General features: G+C 48.4%; 1 protein-coding gene across 3 annotated transcripts in view; it reads left to right on the top strand.

Moving 5' to 3' along the window:
* The window catches only part of PKNOX1 (PBX/knotted 1 homeobox 1), a 68,665-nt gene that overhangs the window by 31,025 nt on the left and 15,318 nt on the right, over positions 1 to 22,322 (top strand). For all 3 annotated transcript variants that reach the window (XM_010338234.2, XM_074389198.1, XM_074389197.1), the window contains exons 3-9: positions 154 to 281; positions 3,909 to 4,080; positions 6,873 to 7,043; positions 11,508 to 11,607; positions 13,377 to 13,474; positions 17,620 to 17,748; positions 21,068 to 21,144. In XM_010338234.2, coding sequence (XP_010336536.1) covers positions 154 to 281; positions 3,909 to 4,080; positions 6,873 to 7,043; positions 11,508 to 11,607; positions 13,377 to 13,474; positions 17,620 to 17,748; positions 21,068 to 21,144 — 875 coding nt within the window. The remainder of the gene's footprint in view (positions 1 to 153; positions 282 to 3,908; positions 4,081 to 6,872; positions 7,044 to 11,507; positions 11,608 to 13,376; positions 13,475 to 17,619; positions 17,749 to 21,067; positions 21,145 to 22,322) is intronic.

Raw genomic sequence — 22,322 nt, 5'->3', positions numbered from 1 at the left:
CACATTAAATTGGAAGCTGTTTTGCTGATAGTATTCTTTCCATGGATTGCAGTCACATCGCTGTCCGGCAGTTCCCCACTCCGATTGCATTCCTGTGGAATACCTAGTAGTAGTTTGTGTTTGGTAATAAGAATTATCTTCCTCCTTTTACAGATGCAAGTAGTAACAGAGTTAAAGACAGAACAAGATCCAAACTGCTCTGAACCTGATGCAGAAGGAGTGAGCCCTCCCCCTGTGGAGTCTCAGACCCCGATGGATGTGGACAAGCAGGCCATTTATAGGTAGCGCCAGGGGTGCTGGCTGTGGGGGCGCTCAGAGGAGTGAGGAGGGCCGACGAGTTTGTTAAAAGGAACACTACAGAGCTGGGTACAGTGGCTCACGCTTGTAATCCCAGCACTTTGGGAGGCTCAGGCGGGTGGATCACCTGAGGTCGGCAGTTTGAGACCAGCCTGACCAACATGAAGAAACTCTGTCTCTACTAAAAATACAAAAATTAGCTGGGCCTGGTGGCTCATGCCTGTCATTCCAGCTACTGGGGAGGCTGAAGCAGGAGAGTCGCTTGAATCCAGGAGGTAGAGATTGCAGTGAGCTAAGATTGTGCCTTTGTACTCTAGCCTGGGCAACAAGAGCGAAACTGTTTTGTTTTTTTTTTAAGTAGTTAGCATTTAATGAACCTCCCTCCATGTGGCTTCAAGCCACCAGGACACAGCCCCTGCCCTGCCCGCCTGCCTACCTCAATCTTCTCCTGCTGAGGAATTTGGCCTTTACGATGACAGGCTGTTTTGGAAGCTTTCCCTTTCCAGGAACTTTGTAGTGCCCGATCGCACCACAGCAGTGATGGGAGCAGCCCCCGTCTTGTTTTTAGCAGCATTCACCTGTGTCTGCTCATGGACAAAAGTCCACAATTTGTCAGGGTTGACAGTTGGGCAGAAGCTGTGGTTCCTCTTTAAGTGATAATGCCTCATTCCAACTTTCCCAAAGTAACCTGGGTGCTGCTATTTGTCGAAGTTGATCCTGTGGTGTGATGCACATACCATCAGCATTACCGCAGCCTCTGGGGTGCTTCTGGGGCTTGCTGTGGCCGTGGCTCATGTGGCCCTGAAGTTTTAGGTCTTCCTCAGTCTGGATGGCATGTTGGTGGCCCAGGCAAAAGAGAAACATGGAGAAATCCTGTCTCTACTAAAAATATAAAAATTAGCTGGGTGTGGTGGCACATGCCTGTAATACCAGCTATTCGGGAGGCTGAGGCAGGAGAATCGCTTGAACCCAGGAGGCGGAGATTGCGGTGAGCCGATACTGCACCGTTGCACTCCAGCCTGGGCAACAAGGGCGAACACTGTCTTAAAAAAAGAAAAGAAAAAGGAACACTAGAGTTAGTAGAAAGGCAGAGTCGTGAGGTGCCTTTTGATGTGATGACTGCTTGGCTGAAAATGTTCTCAGATTACAGTGTTCTTTCTGGCCGGGCGCGGTGGCCCACGCCTGCAATCCCAGCACTTTGGGAGGCTGAGGCAGGCGGACTACTTGAGGTTAAGAGTTTGAGACCAGCTTGGCCAACGTGAGGAAACCCATCTCTACTAAAAATACAAAACATTAGCCAGGCATGGTAGCACATGTCTGTATTCCCAGCTACAAGGGAGGCTGAGGCAGGAGAATAACTTGAACTGGGGAGGCAGAGGTTGCAGTGAGCTGAGATCTTGCCACTGCACTCTAGCCTGGGTGACAAGAGCGAAACTTTGTCTCAAAGAAAAAAAAAAAAAAAGATGTTATTTCTAATACCTAAAAATAAAGTTTTAGAATATAAATCTATAAACATGAATTTTGTATGACCTCGCAAAAAGAAATATTCAGGCCCAGATGATTTTACTGAGAATTCTACCAACATGTAAAGAAGAAAGAGCAAGTCCGCAGTGTCTCAGGAAGGAGAGGAGGGGGGCTTCCCACCTCACCGTGTAACTGACATCACCTGATGCCAAGACCAAAGACAGTACCACGTCAGGAAAATGCAGGCCAAATGGCCTCATGAACTTAGATGTAAAACTCATCAATCAATACTAAGACATCAGTTCTAGCAGTAGTAAACAGAATAATACCTAGCGACCGAGTCAAGATTTTCCTGGGAATGCAAGACTGCTTTAGTATTTAACAGTCAGTCAGGCCAGGCATGGTGGCTCACGCCTGTAACCCCAGCACTTTGGGAGGCTGATGTGGATGGATCACCTGAGGTCAGGAGTTCAGGACCAGACTGGCCAACATGGCGAAACACCGTCTCATCAAAAAAGTACGAATATTAGCCGGGTGTGGTGGCGCATGCCTGTAGTCCCAGCTACTCTGGAGGCCGAGGTGGGAGAGTCACTGGAACCTGGTAGGTGGAGGTTGCAATGAGCTAAGATCGTGCCACTGCACTCCAGTCTGGGTGACAGAGTGAGATACTATCTAAAAAAAAAAAAAGTTTTTTTGTAAAGTTCAGCATAGAGTTATACATGACTGTTGCTACCAAGCTAGCTTTGAAATTTACTGCTTTTGGTCAAAATATACTCTTCAGCCAGTGCTTTCTTCCAGCTGGTTGTCTGCCTGCCTGCTCTGTGTCATAAAATGGGGGTCCCTTACTGCGTTATCAAGGAGAAGGCAAGACTGGGATGTCTAGCCCACAGGAAGACCTGCACCACTGTCACCTCCACGCAGGGTAACTCGGAAGACAAAGGCGCTTTGGCTAAGCCGGTGGAATCGAACAGGACCAATGACCATGACAGATACAGGGAGATCCGCCATCACTGGGGAGGCAGTGTCCTGGGTCCCAAGTCCGTGGCTGGCATCGCCAAGCTCGAAAAGGCAAAGGCTAAAGAGCTTGCCACTAAACTGGGTTAAATGTGCACTGTTGAGTTTTCCGTACATAAAAATAATTAAAACAATACACATTTTTCTTAAAAAAAATTTATGTATATGAGCAGACTCAGCAGTTCTGCTCCTATGCACATATGTACCCAAGACAAATGAAAGCAAAGTCCACCAAACATGTGTCCGTGAATCTTCACAGCACTGTCTGTCATGGCCAAAAGGTAGAAATGACACCCGTGCCCATCAACTGATGAATGAACAGACACATTATGGCATCTCCATGTGGTGCAGTCATATTCAGCATAAAAAGTAATGGAGTGGCCAGGCGTGGTGGCTCACGCCTGTAATCCCAGCACTTTGGGAGGCCAAGGCAGGCGGATCACCTTAGGTCAGGAGTTTGAGACCAGCCTGGCCAAAATGGTGAAACCTTGTCTCTACTAAAAATACAAAAATTAGCTGGGCATGGTGGGTGCCTGTAGTCTCAGCTTCTTGGGGAGGCTGAGTAGGAGAATCACTTAAACCCAGGAGGCAGACGTTGCAGTGAGCTGAGATCGTGCCACTGTACTCCAGCCTGGGCAACAGAGTGAGAGTCTGTCTCCCCCACCCCAGCCTCCGCCAAAAAAGGGATAAAGTATTGATACCTGTTACAACATTGGTAAGCCTTAGACATTATGCTGTGGGAAACAAGCCAGACACCATGGTCACATGTTAGACGATTCACATTTATATGAAGTGTATTAAAAAAAAAAAAAAAAAAGAAATGTCTAGAAGAGGCAAACATATAGAGATACCAAGTAGGTTTTAGTAGGCTGGAGTTTGGGAAAATGTGGAAATGACTGCTATTGGATACAGAGTTTCTCTGGGGGATGATGGAAGTGTTCTAAAGTTGACTGTGGCAATGGCTGCACAACTCCAAAAACCGCTGAGTTGTGTACTTTAAATGGATGAACTGTATGGTATGTGAATTTTAACTCAACAGAGGTGTTAACATGAAGTAGTGCAGGAGTGCATGCGAAGACATTCTCATGGGGATGTAGAATGTCAATTTCTTCTTTTTTCTCTTTGCTCCTCAGGCATCCACTATTTCCATTGTTAGCTTTGTTGTTTGAAAAATGTGAGCAATCCACACAGGGCTCTGAGGGCACAACTTCGGCCAGTTTTGACGTAGACATTGAAAATTTCGTGAGGAAGCAAGAGAAGGAAGGGAAGCCCTTTTTCTGTGAAGATCCAGAAACTGACAATTTAGTGAGTACAATACATTTTATTTTTATTTTTCAAAATGTGAATCTGTTCATGAAATTTAAACTTCTAAGTAGAACTTTAGATGGCTTGTAGTTCTTCTAAAGGAAAGACTCCTGCAACCATAAAATAACTTACTTTTATGGTGTGTGTAATATGGCTATCCCCGCCGGGCGCGGTGGCTCAAGCCTGTAATCCCAACACTTTGGGAGGCTGAGGCGGGTGGATCACGAGGTCAAGAGATCAAGACTATCCTGGTCAACGTAGTGAAACCCCGTCTCTACTAAAAATACAAAAAATTAGCTGGGCATGGTGGCGCGTGCCTGTAATCCCAGCTACTCAGGAGGCTGAGGCAAGAGAATTGCCTGAACCCAGGAGGCGGAGGTGGCGGTGAGCCGAGATCGTGCCACTGCACTCCAGCCTGGGTAACAAGAGCGAAACTCCGTCTCAAAAAAAAAAAAAAAATATGGCTATCCCCAAGTCTTCAGCCTTCTCTAGGTATTTATTTAGTTAGTTTTTAGTTTTAAATTTATTTTATTTTTGTTAGACACAGGTCTTGCTGTGTTGCCCAGGGTGGTCTCAAACTCCTAGCCTCATGCAGTCCTCCATCCTCAGCCTCTGAAGGCCCAACCTACTCTTTCCTTTAAAAATCAAATAAAATGAGCCAGGTGTGGTGGCTCGTGCCTGTAATCCCAGCACTCTGGGAGGCCGAGGCGGGCAGATCATCTGAGGTCGGGAGTTCGAGACCAGCCTGACCAATGTGGAAAAACCCTGTCTCTAATAAAAATATAAAATTAGCTGGCGTGGTGGCACATGCCTGTAATCCCAGCTACTCGGGAGGCTGAGGAAGTAGAATTGCTTGAACCCGGGAGGTGGAGGTTATGGTGAGCCAAGATTGCGCCGTTGCACTCCAGCCTGGGCAAGAAGAGCGAAACGCTGTCTAAAAATAAATAAATAAAATCATTTGAGCCTCCTTGCTAAATGGGCACGGGGATTGGGTTCTCTGTACAGTGGCTGTAAAGGTCGGTGGAGTGGGGCTGGGGTGCTTGGGCAGCCAGCCTGTGCCCCACATCTGTCCTTTGTCTATCATGGACATGGACACAGGCTTTGTTCTCCAAGGCAGCTCTGTGTCAGGGTTGACACTGATTTGCAGTGCCCTCCTCCCAGGGCCAGGGTTCCAAAATCCAAAGTTTTCTGTGTCCTCCCAAGGCAAGCGAGAACTCCTTGGTTCCATCGACACTGGAGTGTCCTGAGCGAGCTGCGCCTGAGGCCCCTGTACGGCACTGTCAGCATGGTCTGGACAGACCGCGCTCTGAGTCTGCTCTCCTACTGGAGTATAACCACGTGTTTGCGTCCCAGATCTGGATACACAAGAACCAGCATCAGGGAATCTTCACTGGGTTCCCTTTGAGCCATCTTGGTCCCACATCAAAACCCTGGTCAGGGCCTTCAGCAGACAGGGTTTTTTGAAAACTCATTTTTCCTGAATAAATTGCTGAGATCTTAGTTTTTTAAAAAATTCTCAGTATATGCTCAACGTTTACCATCAAATAGATTTTGTGGGGAATTACCTGACTTGGGTCTGTCTCCTTCTCCCTGAAATGAGACTGACAGGGCCTGCTCTTTGGGGGTGAGGATCAGAAGCTCTCTCCGCCCGAGTCTGTGGTCTGCGTCCATCTTCCCATTGGCCCACGCCGGGCTTGGCCCAGTGAGTAGGGCACAGGTGTCCTCTGCCCCCCACCAGGCTGGCAGGGGCCAGGGTTCTCCTGACTGGTGAGTGTTTAGCACAGGGCCTTCCAGAGCTGGACGTGCCATCATTTTTGTTATTGATTGATTCATTTATTTACCGCATAGATACCTATGATTACTACCACCAGGTTTACAGGTGAAGGAGCTGAGCCTCAGAGTTGCTTATTCATAGGCAGCTGGTGCTTATGATAATGGTTGCATTATTGGTATTATCTATTGCTGTGGGACAAATTACCCCAGAACATAGTAACTTAACACAAAACTATACAACTTTGGCCAGTGGCTCATGCCTATAATCTCAGCACTTTGGGAGGCTGTGCCAGGTGGATCACCTGAGGTCAGGAGTTCATGACCAGCCTGACCAATGTGGTGAAACCTAATCTTTACTAAAAATGCAAAAATCAGTTGGGATTACATGCCTGTAATCCCAGCTACTCGGGAGGCTGAGGCATTAGAATCGCTTGAACCCAGGAGGTGGAGGTTGCAGTGAGCTGAGATCGCACCATTGCACGCCAGCCTCCAGCCCGGGCAATAAGAGGAGAACTCTCTCAAAAAAATGAAAACAAAACAAAGCAAAACTATACAACTTTTAGAAAAATCACAAGAGAAAACCTTTAGGATCTAGGACTAGGCGAAGAGTTTTTAGCCTTGACACCAAAATTGCACTTGATGAAAATGTGGAACCACCTGGGGGGAGTATGGATGTATCCCTATTTTAGAGAAAGGAGTGGATGAGGTGAGTCACTTGTCCTGAGCAAGTGAGTGGCAGGGCTAGGCTTTGGCTCACAGCCCACACACCTAGCACCGGGACACGCTGAGGTCAGCACCACGCGCCTCTGTCTTCCCCGCACACCAGATGCAGCCGAATACCAAAGCCCAGGTCAGTGGCACTGGAGCAGCTCATCAGTTCATAGGATTCTGATGTGATTCCGCTTTGGTTACTGGCAGTGAAGATGGTTCCATCTAATGACAGAACTGGTATGTGTGATCATGATAACTTACAATGATGCTACTTTTTTCTCTGAAAGGCTTCATTTTCTCTGCTTTAGATGGTAAAAGCAATCCAGGTTTTGCGCATTCATCTTCTTGAGCTGGAAAAGGTTAATGAACTCTGCAAAGATTTCTGCAGTCGATACATTGCTTGTCTGAAGACGAAAATGAACAGTGAGACGCTGTTGAGTGGAGAGCCTGGAAGCCCGTACTCGCCTGTGCAGTCCCAGGTACTTACCCTGCGGTTCTTGCTTTACTTCTGCCACTGTGAACATCCGCATTGAGTCATGAGACCACCAGCTCTTTCAGAATTCACTGGGTCATCTTAATGGCATTCTACAAGAAGGACCCTCTAGTCTCTGACCCAGCCTGGTCTGGAAATGAACTCCCTCAGGGTATGAAGTGAATCCTCAGTCTGCCTACTGGGCCCCATCCCATGTTTATGGAGGGTACAATTCCATTCATTTCTTTCTTTTATTTCTTCTTAAAATAATTTTGTTTGTTCTTTTAAAAAAACTGTAAAGGGCCGGGCGTGGTGGCTCACACCTGTAATCCCAGCACTTTGGGAGGCCGAGGTGGGTGGATCACGAGGTCAAGAGATCGAGACCATCCTGGTCAACATGGTGAAACCCCGTCTCTACTAAAAATACAAAAAATTAGCTGGGCATGGTGGTGCGTGCCTGTAATCCCAGCTACTCGGGAGGCTGAGGCAGGAGAATTGCCTGAACCCAGGAGGCGGAGGTTGCACTGAGCCGAGATCGCGCCATTGCACTCCAGCCTGGGTAACAAGAGCAAAACTCTTTCTCAAAAAAAAACAAAAAACAAAAAACAAAAAACAAAAAAAAAACTGTGTAAAATATACTTAATATAAAATGTACCATCTTAGCTCTTTTACAGTGTACAGTTTGATGCATTAAGTATATTCACACTGTTGTGCAACCGTCAACGCCAGCCATCTCCAGAGCTTTCTCATCTTCTCAGACTCAAACTCTGACCCCTTAAACACTCATTCCCTAGTCCCCCTGCCCTTGCCTCTGGCACTCACCATTCTGTCTGTCTCTGAATTCGACCCCTCCAGGTCTCTCACGTTAAATGGAATTGTACAGTGCTTGTCCTTTTGGGTCCTTTGCTTATTTCATTGATCAGAATGCCTGTAGGGTTCATCCGTGAGGAAGCACTATGGTGTTTTAGCCATTCTGTTGATATGTAGTAATAGTAATATTTCTTTGTGGTTTTAATTTTCATTTCCCTGATGACTAATGATGTTGAACATTATGCCCTCTGTGTATTTTTCTTTTTTTTTTTTTTGAGATGGAGTCTTGCTCTGTCGCCCAGGCTGGAGTGCAGTAGCGCGATCTCGGCTTATTGCAACCTCCACCTCCCAGGTTCAAGCAATTCTTCTGCCTCAGCCTCCCGAGTAGCTGGGATTGCAGGTACCACCATGCCCAGCTAATTTTTGTATTTTTAGTAGAGTTGGGGTTTCACCATGTAGGCCAGGGTAGTCTCGAACTCCTGACTTTGTGATCCACCCACCTTGGCCTCCAAAAGTGCTAGGATTACAGGTGTGAGCCACTGCAACCGGCCCACTCCGTATTTTCTCTGGTAAAATATCTACTTATGTCTTTTGCCTATTTTCTAATTGGATTTTTTTTTAACTTCTGAATGTTGAGTGTTCTTTGCTTATTATAGATACTAGTTCTCTGGTGAATGGTTTGCAAATGTGTTTTCTCCAACTCTATAGTAGCTAAGTAGTTTTTTCATCCTCTTAACAGATCTTTTTAAGAGCCAACATTTTTAATCCGAATGAAGTTCAATTTATTAGATTTTCCTTTGATGGATCATTCTTTTAGTGTCAAGTCTAAGAACTCTTTGCCTATCCCTAGATATCAAAGATTTTGTCTTATGTTTTTTTCCTAAAAGTTTTTAAGTAGAGACAAAGTTTCACCACGTTGCCCAGGCTGGTCTCCGACTCAGGGGCGCAAGTGTGAACCACCATGCCCAGTCTCCTAAAAGTTTTATAGTTTTACATTTTACATTTATTTTAACTGTGATCCATATTGAGTTGATTTTTGTATGAAATGTGGGGTTCAGGTTGGTTTATGGATGTCCATTTGCTCCAGCACTATTTATTCAGAAAGCTCTTTTCTCCACGGAACAGCTTTTTGCACCGTTATCAAAAATCATTTGGGCATATTTATGGGGCCTGTCTGTCTTCTGCTCCATTGATCTGTCTGTCCCACAGTCTTGATTACTGTAGCTATGGAATGAGTCTCAAAACTGGGTAGACTGTTTCTGCCCACCCTGCTATTCCTTTTCAAAATTGTTTTAGCTATTCTGGTTCCTTGGCTGTCCACATATATTGTAGAATGCTCTTGTCTAGAGCTACAAAAAAATCTTACTGAGATCATGACAGGAATTGCATTACACCTATCTATCAATGTCGGGCCAATTGGCGTCTTTCTTGTGTTGAGTTTTCCAATCCACAAGTATGGCATGTCTCTCCACTGACTGACAACTCTGCTTTCCTCAGTGTTTTATAGTTTTTGACACGTTGTGTACATGCATTTTTAGAATTATACCCAAGCGTTTCGTTTCCTGGCCTGTGCCATCTTGGGTAAAAGTAGCAAGAGCAGACATCCTGGCCTCGTCACTGCCTTAGGGAACATCCTTCAGTCACTCACTGTTCATGATGTCAGTTGCAGGTTTTTTCTAGATCCTCCTTATCAAGTTGAGGAAGTTTCCCTATTTTGCTTTTCTTCTGAGAGATTTTATTTTGTTCAATTTTGTTAAGTGCTCTTCCAGCACTGATTGATATGATTATGTGATTTTTCTTCTTTAGCCTGTTAGTAATGGGCACTACATGGACTGGTTTTTTGAATCTTGAACAAGCTTTCTATTCCTGGAGTAAACTCCACTTGGTCATGGCACATAATTCTTTTCATATATATTTTTGGATTCTGTTGGTTAATATTCTGTTCAACACTTTTGTCTGTATTTATAGGGGATATTGGTGTATGGTTTTCTTTTTCATACTGTCTTTGGTTTTGGCATCAAGACACACAAACTTACATGAAACGGATTGGTAACTATTCCCTCCTCTTATTTTTTTCTGGAGATTATGTAGACCTGGTGTTAGTTCTTAAATGTTTGATAAGTAGAATTGGTCTATTTTACCTAAGATGTTAAATTTAGGAGTTGAGAGTTGGTCTGGTATTCTCTTTAGCCTTTTGGTGTTAGCAGGGTCTGTGGTGATCTCTGTTTCATTTCTGATACTGGTCTTTTGTGTCTCTTTTTTTTTTTTTGTCAGTCTCTCTAGAGGTTTATGTAATTTTTAAAGAACAGTATTTTGGGCCAGGCGCGGTGGCTCACGCCTATAATCCCAGCACTTTGGGAGGCTGAGGCGGGTAGATCATGAGGTCAAGAGATCGAGACCATCCTGGGCAACATGGTGAAACCCCGTCTCTACAAAAAATACAAAAATTAGCTGGGCATGGTGGTGCACGCCTGTAGTCCCAGCTACTTGGGAGGCTGAGGCAGGAGAATTGCTTGAACCCAGGAGGTGGAGGTTGCGGTCAGCCAAGATCGTGCCACTGCACTCCAACCTGGGTAACAAGAGCGAAACTCCATCTCAAAAAAAAAAAAAGAGCAGTATTTTATTTATTTATTTGTTTTGGGAGGTTGGTGTTTTTCTGTTTTTAGTTTCATTGATTTCACTCTGATCTGTATTATTTCCTTACTTCTGCTTTGGGTTCATGATGTTCCTCTTTTTCTAGGATCGGAAGGTGGGATCTGGGATGACTGATTTGACTGGCTTAACTTTTATGACGACCAGATTAATGTGGGCAGCTTTAAGCGTAGCCACTAAGCTTACACATTCTGCTCGATGATGGCCCACAGAGTCATCCCCTTGGGATTGTGTCCCATTATGCTATTTAACTGCTCACACATCAGGGCACGTGAGTGTGCCAGTCCCAGCACTGGAGGCTCCTCTGCCCTACCAGCTGCCTACCCGGGCGTCACATTCAGTGGATAAAGTGGTCCATGTGGATCTAACTCCAAATGCGTGGAGTCCTCCAGGGGCGTGGACAAACATTTGCCTGGAGCTCACTGCAGGCTGGGCACAGTCCCAAGCACCATACAAGCAAGAACACCAGGGAAAGCCAAGATCACACTTAGTCTGTGCTGGGGTCAAGAGTCAAGGTGGGTGCCAGGGGCCAGCTCCCCAGCACGGCTTGGAACACCTCAGTCCTGGTCCCTTCCAGTGCCCCCCAGGCCTGTGGTTTCATCTCTTGAATGTTTTCATTGGTCAAGGAGAGCTTGGTTCATGGAAGACGCAAGAGCCTACCAAGCCAAGTCTAATGAAGAAGGTGTGTGATCGGAAAGCAGGGTCTTCCTAGTCACACCTCCAGGCTGTGAGGCACGTGGAATATGCCTTCAGTGAGAGGAAGATAATCTCTTGGGAGCCACAGTGCAAGCTGACGTGGCAGGCGCGCTTGTGTTTGATACACAGTGCACGTCTCTTGGTTTCCGTGTGTGGTGTGTGCATTCCGAAAGCCGCGCCATCTCAGGATGCTCTTTCCCTCAAGCTTCTCTTTCCTTTTTTAATGGTGTCATTATGCCACTTATTTTGAATTTTTAAACATGCGTTTTCCATTTTCTAGTAATTTCTTCAACGTGTGTGTTCTGACTTGCAGCAAATTCAAAGTGCCATTACAGGCACTATCAGCCCTCAAGGAATTGTGGTGCCAGCGTCTGCGCTGCAGCAGGGAAACGTAGCCATGGCGACCGTGGCAGGTATGACAACGGGAAAACGACATGCTCTCCATGAGTTTTTTCAGGAAAAGGTCCTGTGTGTTAGAGGGACGGTATACATATGATTTTAAGTTAATGCCATTTTCTAATACAGCGATGGTAGAAGCTAGAGATCTCTGAATGCCTGTTTCTTGTTAATTCTCAATAACAAATATTTTATGCAAATTGTGTTTCTTTGTTTCTCTTCCAAAATATATCGGAAACAAAAAAGGTTTTATACAGGAGTTGAAAATATACAGCAAAAAGTTATTTGTCATTTTCAAATAACATAGCTTTTAATTGTGTTTTTAATAGCACCCTAAAAATCTTAAGTTTTGTCATTGATTGATGACAATCAAATAAAAATGCAGTCCTAGCATAAGTATTATTTGTAGAACAAAAACCACTGTAGGAAGGGGACAGATTCCAGAGTTCCCTTGTGGGTAGAGAACCCTGAAACACAAAGCATCGGCCGGGCGCGGGGGCTCACACCTGTAATCCCAGCACTTTGGGAGGCCGAGGCGGGTAGGTCATGAGGTCGGGTGATCAAGACCAGCCTGGCCAACATGGTGAAACCCCATCTCTACTAAAAATACAAAAACTAGCCAGGTGTGGCACGTGCCTGTAATCCCAGCTACTCAGGAGGCTGAGGCAGGAGAATCTCTTGTACCCGGGAGGCATAGTTCCAGTGAGTTGAGACCAGGCCATTGCACTCCAGCCTGGGTGACAGAGCGAGACTCCATCTCAAACAACAACAACAAAAACCAAACAAACAAAAACAAAAAACCCCACAAAGCATCATGAAAATGGGACACGGCATGGAGGGAGGGGTAGAGATTCACACCGAAAGACTTCACATAATAGCACGAAGGGAAACCTCCGTGGGAAAAGAAGGCACTGTTGATCAAAAAATATCGCCAGAATTGGCCGGGCGCGGTGGCTCAAGCCTGTAATCCCAGCACTTTGGGAGGCCGAGGCGGGTGGATCACGAGGTCAAGAGATCGAGACCATCCTGGTCAACATGGTGAAACCCCGTCTCTACTAATGGTGCAAAAAATTAGCTGGGCATGGTGGCGCGTGCCTGTAATCCCAGCTACTCCGGAGGCTGAGGCAGGAGAATTGCCTGAACCCAGGAGGCGGAGGTTGCGGTGAGCCGAGATCGCGCCATTGCACTCCAGCCTGGGTAACAAGAGCGAAACTCCATCTCAAAAAAAAAAAAAAAAAAAAAAAAAAAAAAAAAAAAATCGCCAGAATAAAATAGTTATTATTTAGTACCCTGGGCCAAATCCTTAATATGTGCTAATTTTAGGGAAAAGTAGAAAGCAGAGGCTAGCAAAAGGAAGGGAGCCCTCACTCCTCAGGCCGGCCAGTGGTGTGTGAGCCGGGCTGTGTGGGCTGCTGGGCACACAGTGCCTGCCCACCTCCCACCCACTGCCGCAGGTGCCTGAGCAGCCCGCCCAGGGAGTTTGTTTTGATACTTTATAGTGACAAGTCAACTGGCAGAAGATTGTTGATCATTTGAGATGATTTAAAAGCTCATCAAACGAGATTTTATTCCTTTGTAAGTACATCAAGAAGCGCGCTGGGTGTAGTGGCTCACGTCTGTAACCCCAGCACTTTGGGAGGCCAAGGCAGGAAGATGAGTTGAGGCCAGGAGGTAGAGCCAGCCTGGGCAACAAGGCAGGATCCCTGTCTACAAAAGAAGGAAAAGGAAGAATGATTTAAATCGTTGAGACTTACAGGCAGCCTCATTTTTTTATTCTCCTTTCCAGGTGGCACAGTGTATCAGCCTGTCACGGTCGTCACTCCCCAAGGCCAAGTGGTCACGCAGACGTTGTCGCCCGGGACAATTAGGATCCAGAACTCCCAGGTGTGTGTGCCATTTTCTGGAAGGCTTTGGGGGCGAGTGCTGCCCACATGGGGCATAGGTTCAGCAAGCACGAGCCCTTCCCTCTGCCTGAAGAGCCTTTGTCTTGTGTAGCAATTTCTAGTTTCTCTGAAGGTCAGTGTTTTCTTTGTACTGTCATCTTTCTCATTGTAGAAAATTTGGAAAGTTTAGAAAATTCTGAAGAAACAGGAAAAAAGTCACTCATAGCCTCCCCCTCCTCCTCCCATCATCCAGCTCTAACGTTGGATTGTGTGTGTGTCCACCAGGGGCAGAGTTCTCATAGGCACACTCTCCCTGGGGTCCCCACAGAGGGCACAGCAGAACTACCAGGCAAGCTTTTCAGACCAGTGAGGCCAGCCCACGGCTCCACTGGGAGAATGTTGTTGGGCCGGGGCTTTCAGGCCTCACTGCCCTGTGGCTGCTGAGCCTTCCCCATCTTTGGTATGTGTTACCAGTTCTTACTTTAAGAACGTTGATTCTGGGCCGGGCGCGGTGGCTCAAGCCTGTAATCCCAGCACTTTGGGAGGCCGAGGTGGGTGGATCACAAGGTCAAGAGATCGAGACCATCCTGGTCAACATGGTGAAACCCCGTCTCTACTAAAAATACAAAACATTAGCTGGGCATGGTGGCGCGTGCCTGTAATCCCAGCTACTCAGGAAGCTGAGGCAGGAGAATTGCCTGAACCCAGGAGGCGGAGGTTGCGGTGAGCCGAGATCACGCCATTGCACTCCAGCCTGGGTAACAAGAGCGAAACTCTGTCTCAAAAAAAAAAAAAAAAAAAAAAAAGAACGTTGATTCTGGGCTGGACATGGTAGCTCATACCTGTAGTCCCAGCACTTTGGGAGGCTGAGGCAGGCGGATCACAAGGTAAGGAGTTCAAGACCAGCCTGGCCAACATGGAGAAACTCTGTCTCTAAAAATACAAAACTTAGCTGTGTGCAGTGATGCGTGCTTGTAGTCCTATCTACTAGGGAGGCTGAGGCAGGAGAATTGCTTGAACCTAGGAAGCAGAGGTTGCAGTGAACTAAGATCACACCACTGCACTCCAATCTGAGTGACAGAGTGAGACTTCATCTCAAAAAAAAAAAAAAAAAAACATTGATTCTGGCTGGGTGTGGTGGCTCATATCTGTAATCCCAACACTTTGGGAGGCCAAAATGGGTAGATCTCTTGAGGTCAGGAGTTTGAGACCAGCCTGGCCAAGATGGTGAAACCCTGTCTTTACTAAAAATACAAAAATTGCATTGAAACCAAATTATTTTCTGTGAAATAAAACAAGAAAAAAAAAATACAAAAATTAGCTGGTCTTCAGGTGCCTGTCTGTAATCCTAGATACTTGGGAGGCTGAGGCAGAAGAATTGCTTGACCTGGGAGGCAGAAATTGCAGTGAGCTGAGATCATGCCACTGCACTCCAGCCTGGACAACAAGAGTCTCAAAAAAACAAAAACAACCCCACATTGTTTTGAGACTTTGCAAACCTAAAATTGACTTTATTTTGATCTCATATTTGATATGCAGTCTGTTTACTTATAGAATTCCAGGTTGAAAATTCTTTCTACCCCATGTTAGGAAAGCATTATTTTTGTTTTTTGTTTTTCCGAGACGAAGTCTCACACTGCTACCCAGGCTGGAGTGTCGTGGTGTGATCTTGGCTCACTGCAACCTCCACCTCTCAAGTTCAAGCGATTCTCCTGCCTCAGCCTCCCTAGTAGCTGGGATTACAGGCATGTGCCACCATGCCCAGCTAATTTTTGTATTGTTCGTAGAAATGGGGTTTCACCATGTTGGCCAGTCTGGTCTGGAAATCCTGGGCTCAAACAGTCTGCCCGCCTCAGCCTCCCAAGGTGCTGGGGTTACAGGCATGAGCTGCTGCGCCCGGCTCTCAAGAACGTTGTTCTTTTCTCCAATCTTTTGTGTTTTTCTCCTCTTGCAGAAACTTCTCTCTTTTTCTTTTCTTTTTGAGACAGAGTCTCGCTCTGTGGCCCAGGCTGGAGTGCAGTGGCCTGCTGTCAGCTCACTGCAACCTCCGCCTCCTGAATTCAGGCAATTCTCATGCCTCCAGAGTGTCTGGGATTACAGGCACAAGCCACCATACCCAGCTAATTTTTGTATTTTCTTTTTTTTTTTTTTTTTTTTGAGACGGAGTTTAGCTCTTGTTACCCAGGCTGGAGTGCAATGGCGCGATCTCGGCTCACCACAACCTCCACCTTCTGGGTTCAGGCATTCTCCTGCCTCAGCCTCCCGAGTAGCTGGGATTACAGGCACGCACCACCATGCCCAGCTAATTTTTGTATTTGTAGTAGAGACGGGGTTTCACCTTGTTGATCAGGATGGTCTCGATCTCTTGACCTCGTGATCCGCCCGCCTTGGCCTCCCAAAGTGCTGAGATTATAGGCGTGAGCCACTACGCCCGGCCCTATTTTTGTATTTTCAGTAGAGATGGGGTTTTACCATGTTCGCTAGGCTGGTCTCAAACTCCTGACCTTGTGATCAACCCACCTTGGCTTCCCAAAGTGCTGGGATTATAGGCATAAGCTACCACGCCCGGTGAGAAGCTTCTCTTTTCTTGCAGGTGCTCTGATTTTTTTTTTTTTTTTTTTTAAATAAACACACAAGGTCTCACTCTGCCACCCAGGTTGGAGTACAGGGGAGCAAACAACCCATTGTAGCCTTGACCTCCCAGGCTAAGCAATCCTCCCACCTCCACCTCCTGAGTAGCTGGGACTGCAGGCATGTGCCACCTTGCCCAGTTGATTTTTAAACGTTTTGTAAAGACGAAGTCTCACTGTGTTGCCGAGGCTGGTCTTGAACTCCTGGGCTCAAACAGTCCTCCTGCCTTGGCCTCCCAAAGTGCTGGGATTACAGGTGCAAGTCACCATACACATTAGGTTTATATGCGAGTTCTTACATAGGCTGACCTATCCATGCTGCAGGCTCTATGGCAGGCATCCCCAAACTTTTTACACAGGGGGCCAGTTCACTGTCCCTCAGACCATTGGAGGGCCGCCACATACTGTGCTCCTCTCACTGACCACCGATGAAAGAGGTGCCCCTTCCTGAAGTGCGGCGGGGGGCCGGATAAATGGCCTCAGGGGGCCACAGTTCGGGGACGCCCGCCCTACGGAGTGGTCTCACTTCCTTCCCTCGCTGGTCTGTGCAGTGCGCAGTGGCAGCGTCATCTCAGCAGGCAGCTGGCGAGGCTGTGTGAGAGAGGCTGTGCCAGAGCCTAGGCACGGCCTTGCAACGCACAGATCATCTCTCCTGTTTCATGAGAAGGAATTTAGCAAAGAAACGCCATTCACATCTTTCTCTTTTAAAATCGAGTTGGCAGAGTAGCCTACCCTTTGTTGGGTGACGGGAGGGAAGGCCTGGCTCTCCAGTGCCTGCTGAGGCATCTGGAACAAGGAGTTGGCCTGTGCCCTCCTGCTCTGTGGCTCCTCTTCCTGCCTTTGTGCTGTTTCTGTGTCTTTTCTCTGTGCTTCCCTGGCGTGTCCTGCTCTTGAGAGTTGGATTTTCTGCTGTTCCTGTTCACTCTCATTGGTTCTTGAAATCCCTTTTCAGTGAGGAAGTCACATGTTCTCGCTGCCCTCGCTGTAGGAGGTACAGGTGGGAGCAGGTGCTGGGGGAGAGGGTCACGGCGTTTCTGCCTGCAGCGCGGTGGGCTCTGAGCCTCCCCCCCCCGCCTAAGAGGCCTGAGAGCTGGGTCACTAGTGCAAAGACTTACTCCGTGCCAGCCTGGGCATCAGGGTGGGCCCCTGTCTCTACAAAAATTAGAAGAAATTAGCTGGGTGTGGTGATGCCTGCCTGTGGTCTCAGCTACCCGGGAGGCTGAGCTGGAAGAATCACTTGAGCCCAGGAATTCAAGGCTGCAGTGAGCTGTGATTGCACCACTGCACTCCAGCCTCAGTGACAGAGCGAGATCCTATCTCAAAAGAAAGAAAAGCTCAATAATGTGGAGGGAGTGGTGTCCTAAAACGTCAGCCCACACAGCGTTCCCGTGTGTAGAATGACTACAGGTCATTCACCTGGCCGGTCCTGGGCTGCTTTCTCCACCTGAAGTTGTAAGTACTTGGATATGTGGGAACTTCCTATGCTTTCTAATGTGATTTCTCAATTGTGTAAAAGCTTCAGTTACAGTTAAACCAAGATCTCAGCATCTTGCATCAAGATGATGGTTCATCCAAGAACAAGAGGGGCGTCCTGCCGAAGCACGCCACGAACGTGATGCGGTCCTGGCTCTTTCAGCACATCGGGGTAAGGACGGCTGGGCCGGCCGCCGCCTCACAGCCCTCCGCAACGCTGGCCTCTGGCTTACGTGTCGTGGAAAAGGGTTACTTCTCTGGGCTCAGAAAATCCAAGGCCTGACCTTCAGGACTTCGTGGCATGTCTATAACAGGGGGAGCTGGGGCAAGAGGCAAGAGGATGCTGCTGCGGGAAACATGGACAGTGAGGGCGGCCGCCAAGGAGCAAGCTGGGCGCGTGTGAGCTGTACGTGTGCATGAGACAGCCCACCGCGAAGGACGATGGGGTCAGGGGAGCCAGAGAAGTGGGCAGAGAAAGGGTGTCAGGGTGTTCTTGGGCAGCAGCTGGGGAAGTCGCCCTGTTTTTGTGCGTTGGATTCGCAGGGAAGCTGAGATCAGTTAGAGACATCACAGGGCCGAGTGCACCCACAGGGCCCCATGGTGGGTTGCCTTTCGCTGGAAGGGAGTGTGTCCCGGAGGGAGCGCCTGTTTGCTCAGCATGTGTACCTGGCTCCCTCCCCCGGGGCATGACCGTGGGTTCTCCCTGTCCCCAGGACATCTTAGGAAGCGCAGTGGTGGGCCGGCTTGCTGAGTTGATGGGGGAAACCCGCTCTGCACGCTGTGTGGCACCATTGCTGCCAGCCTGCTGACCCAGGGTGGAAGAGAGCAGGCGGGGCTCTCCTAGGGCAAGCATGGGGAGACTGAGGCAGGAGGCAGACGCCAGTTTGGCTTGACCATCAGGTTGCCCTTCTCCCCCCGCTGTCGCCGCTGACGGGCGTGGGGCCGTGACTGTACCCTCCCATCTTCTCAGCCGCCTCCTCCCCGTTTTCTGTGCTGCATCTGCCCTGCCCTCCTGCTGCCTCCTCTCCTGGGTGCCTCCACTGGGGCTGAGGCCTGCGTGTCCCTGGCACTCTGTCCTTGCCCTCCCTGACCGTGGGCCCCCGAACCTGTGGCTATCTCACCGTCTCATGGCCTGCTTTCCTGTGGCTGCCTCGGGCTCCTCGGTTGAGGACGGGGTCCATGGGAGTGACTGGCTGAGGGCTCGTGATGGTGGATGGTGTTGCTGAGCTGTCCTGGGAGGGGAAGGGCCCCCTGCGGGGCGGAAGGCCTGGCAGGAGCCTGGGGTGCATCCCCTGCTTGTCATCCCTGGCCTCTTGGTCTCCACTACGCCGCTTCCGTGGGCTAAGGTGATGAGCCAGCCACACATGTCAGGAGAAAGAAGTGCTACCTTTAAGCAGTGGGGCCATTCCGAGAAATTGGCCCAAGGACATCAGTCACAAGAAAACAGAAAGTTTTATGTGTAAAAATGTTGCCTTGTTCAGTATCATCATGGAAAGCGGGTCGGCATGTCTGTTCGATGGAGTATCATGTGGGTAGTTGGCATGATGAATGGGGGGCTCTGAGCAGTCAGGAGGTGTGGTAAATTACAGTAGGAAAAAGGCAGCATGTAGGTATTTTTACATAAACTGTGATGATTATAACCAATAACATGTATAATTATAGAAGAGCACAGAGTGGCGGGATCGGGCAGGTGCTCTCCTGTTAGGGTTCCCGTCACGTTTTCCGAAGCGCTCAGCCCCGCTCACCGCGTCCGGCGAAGCAGCCGCGCGTCCTCTGCGGCGTTCGTTCTCCGTCCCTGCTCACCCTCGTTTCCTGGCAGCGCCCGGCCCGCTGTAGTGTCCCGTACACTCGAGCGTGGCATCTGTTGCTGCTGTTTTCTGCTCGTGTGCCCGAGTTTCCTGCCCGCTTTCTATTTTATGGGCTTTTTAAAGGGGGAGAACGATATTGATGTTTCCGTGACCTTGAGCTCAGCGCCACACACTAGCGGACAGAGTCAGGTTGAGTCATGCTGCCAGTGAGTTTGAGGAAAGAAACACGTCACTGCTGAGGCGCATCCGAGGCCGAGCCGTCCCTCCCGTGAGAGAAGCCGGGCCGTTTCCATGTCGCCGAGCGTTCCTTTCACATCAAAGCCACGGGAAACTCCCACTGCTGACTTTGTTGGTGCCACTCATTCTCTTGGGTCCCTGTTGCTCCAAAATCAGGGACTTCAGTGCATTCAGGTTTACAGTAAATGTCGTGTTGATTTCCACATATAGACAGTCATCAGTCTTGGAGAAATTATTTAGCATACCTATATATCATTTTTGGTTAATACTTCTGTGAGTTTTGCTATTTAGTTCTGGTTAGTATTTTCTTTTTTTTTCTTTTTTTTTTTTTTTTTACATGGAGTGTTGCTCTTGTTGCCCAGGCTGGAGTGCAATGGTGTGATCTCAGCTCACTGCAGCCTCCACCTCCCAGGTTCAGGCAGTTCTCCTGCCTCAGCCTCCACGGGCACCTACCTCCACGCCAGGCTAATTTTTTGTATGTATAGTAGAGATGGGATTTCACCATGGTGGCCAGGCTGGTCTTGAACTCCCTGACCTCAAGTGATCCACCTGCCCTGGCCTTCCAAAGTGCTGGGACTAAAGGCATGAGCCACTGCATGTGGCCCTCTGGTTGAAGTTTTTGTATGTGAAATGTTTCAATCACACATAAAAAAAGAGGAGTGTAACAGGCACTCCCGTCGCCGGCCCTGGGTTCCACTTTTTACTGACAGCACAGGTTCACAGGCAGAGACCCGATGCCGAGAAAGCCGTCGATGGCATCAGCTCATCCCAGTGTCAGTTTACTCTTGTGGTACCAGTGATGGAAGCATGTCCCCCAGCCTGCCTGGCCATTTCCTGCTCCACCCACTTCACCAGCTGCGGGATGGGGGGTTTGCAAACTCTCCATGCCCCGGTCTCCTCCTCTGTAAGATAAAGCCAATGACAGTGACCAGCTCAGGAGGTGCTTCCGAGGAATCAGTGAATTACTATAGCAGGGACCAAGGTAATAGAAATGTGCTAATGTGTTGTTGTGTTGCCGGTGACAGAGGTTCTCGGGCCAAACTCATCCATCCGTCCTCTTTAAATGGATATCATTTATTGTTCATAAGTTAAAGTTCAATAACATTGGTAGAAAATCTATAGATGGCATCAAGCCTGGCACAGACTTACCGCTGGGCTGTGCAGCTGCTCCTGGTGATGCCGCCGCTGTTATTGTCACCTTTGAACTGTTAGATGTGGGGGCAGTCCTCCTTGGCCTGTGCACTGACCAGCCACTGCGGCACTAGGACGTTCGCGGGGACCAGGAGAAAGACTTTGTTCTGTAAGACTACAGTTAGGTTTTGGCTAGAAGCACTATTGCTGTTACCATTAGTTTCAGATGATGATGTAATGCTCACACTTTGTCTAGATCCTCCCGATTTCCTCTGTAAACTCGAAGGCCGTAGTAACCTTCCTTTTTATTTTCAGCATCCCTACCCAACAGAGGACGAGAAAAAACAGATTGCTGCTCAGACAAATTTGACACTACTCCAAGTCAACAACTGGTAAGGTGCCCCGCTTTCCGAAGTCGTGCCCGTCAGCACGGGAGAGCGCTCGGAAACCCTGACGCTAACACGTGGTGAAAGGTTGCTGAAAATACGGGTCTCCCTTTTTTCTTTTTCCCAATTGAAATGGGGTCTTGCTGTGTTGCCCAAGCTGGTCTCAAACTCCTGGCCTCAAGTGATCCTCCCACCTCAGCTTCTCAAAGTGCTGGGATCATGGGTATGAGTCACTGTGCCTGACTAAAAATGTGAGTTCTTTTAATGGGCAGTGGGAGCAGGAGACTGAGGAACAAACCAGATTTCACCTAAGTTTTCCTGTCCGTACCTCATGATGGACTGCACCCTGCCTGCGTCTTTGGAACTGTTCTCTAGGGTGCTACTCCCCAGGCCCACGTTCGTACCACCCGTGATGTGTTAGCAGATGGGCCTCTGGATGGCGGGAGGCCAACGGTGACAGGCCCTGCCCAGGGTAGGAACCTCTGCCGCTCTGTCTTGTGGGGGCCCTGCTCCCTGCATGGCAGTCCGGGAGCCACTCCCAAGACAGAAACACCCAAGAGGACATTTCATGAAGCAGCCCCTTCTAGTTCTGCCGTCAGACGTTGCTGGGGACGCCTGCACTCTGGCAGACGTTTTTCCTTCAGTAAGAGCTTGTGCGTGTGCCTACGTGGCACTCCCGTGGGGGGCGGGCTTCCATTTTGGTTGTTAGTCACTTGTCTCATGTTTATTTACTTGCTGGTCAGCTGTAGGGCCAATGTCATCTTCATAAAACCGGCATGCATCGCAGAAGAAAGCACAAATTCTTCCCGTTGTAGACGTTACTGTCTTTATCTTCACTGGGCTAAAATGTGAACTTGCTGAAGTTCCAGCAGGAAAGTCTTCGTGTTTGTGCAGGGGCACATTTGGGAGGCGGGCTTCGGGGTGGCGTCGGCACTTCCCTGGTCCTGCGTTCTTGCCATTCTTGTAGATTTGAGTAGTCACAACAGACTATACTATTTGAGTCATTTTCTGTTAAATCTTTTTTTTTTTTTTTTTTTTTTTTTGAGACAGAGTCTTGCTCTGTTGCCCAGGCTGGACTGCAGTGGCACAATCTCGGCTCACTGCAACCTCTGCCTCCTGGGTTCAAGTGATTCTCCTGCCTCAGCCTCCCGAGTCGCTGGGATTACAGGCAGGTACCACTGCTC

The sequence above is a fragment of the Saimiri boliviensis genome, chromosome 18, assembly GCF_048565385.1.
Source record: "Saimiri boliviensis isolate mSaiBol1 chromosome 18, mSaiBol1.pri, whole genome shotgun sequence".
In the NCBI taxonomy this organism is placed as follows: Eukaryota; Metazoa; Chordata; class Mammalia; order Primates; family Cebidae; genus Saimiri; species Saimiri boliviensis.
The sequence above is the reverse complement of the archived record's forward strand: the minus strand, read 5'-3'. Positions and strand labels throughout refer to the sequence as shown.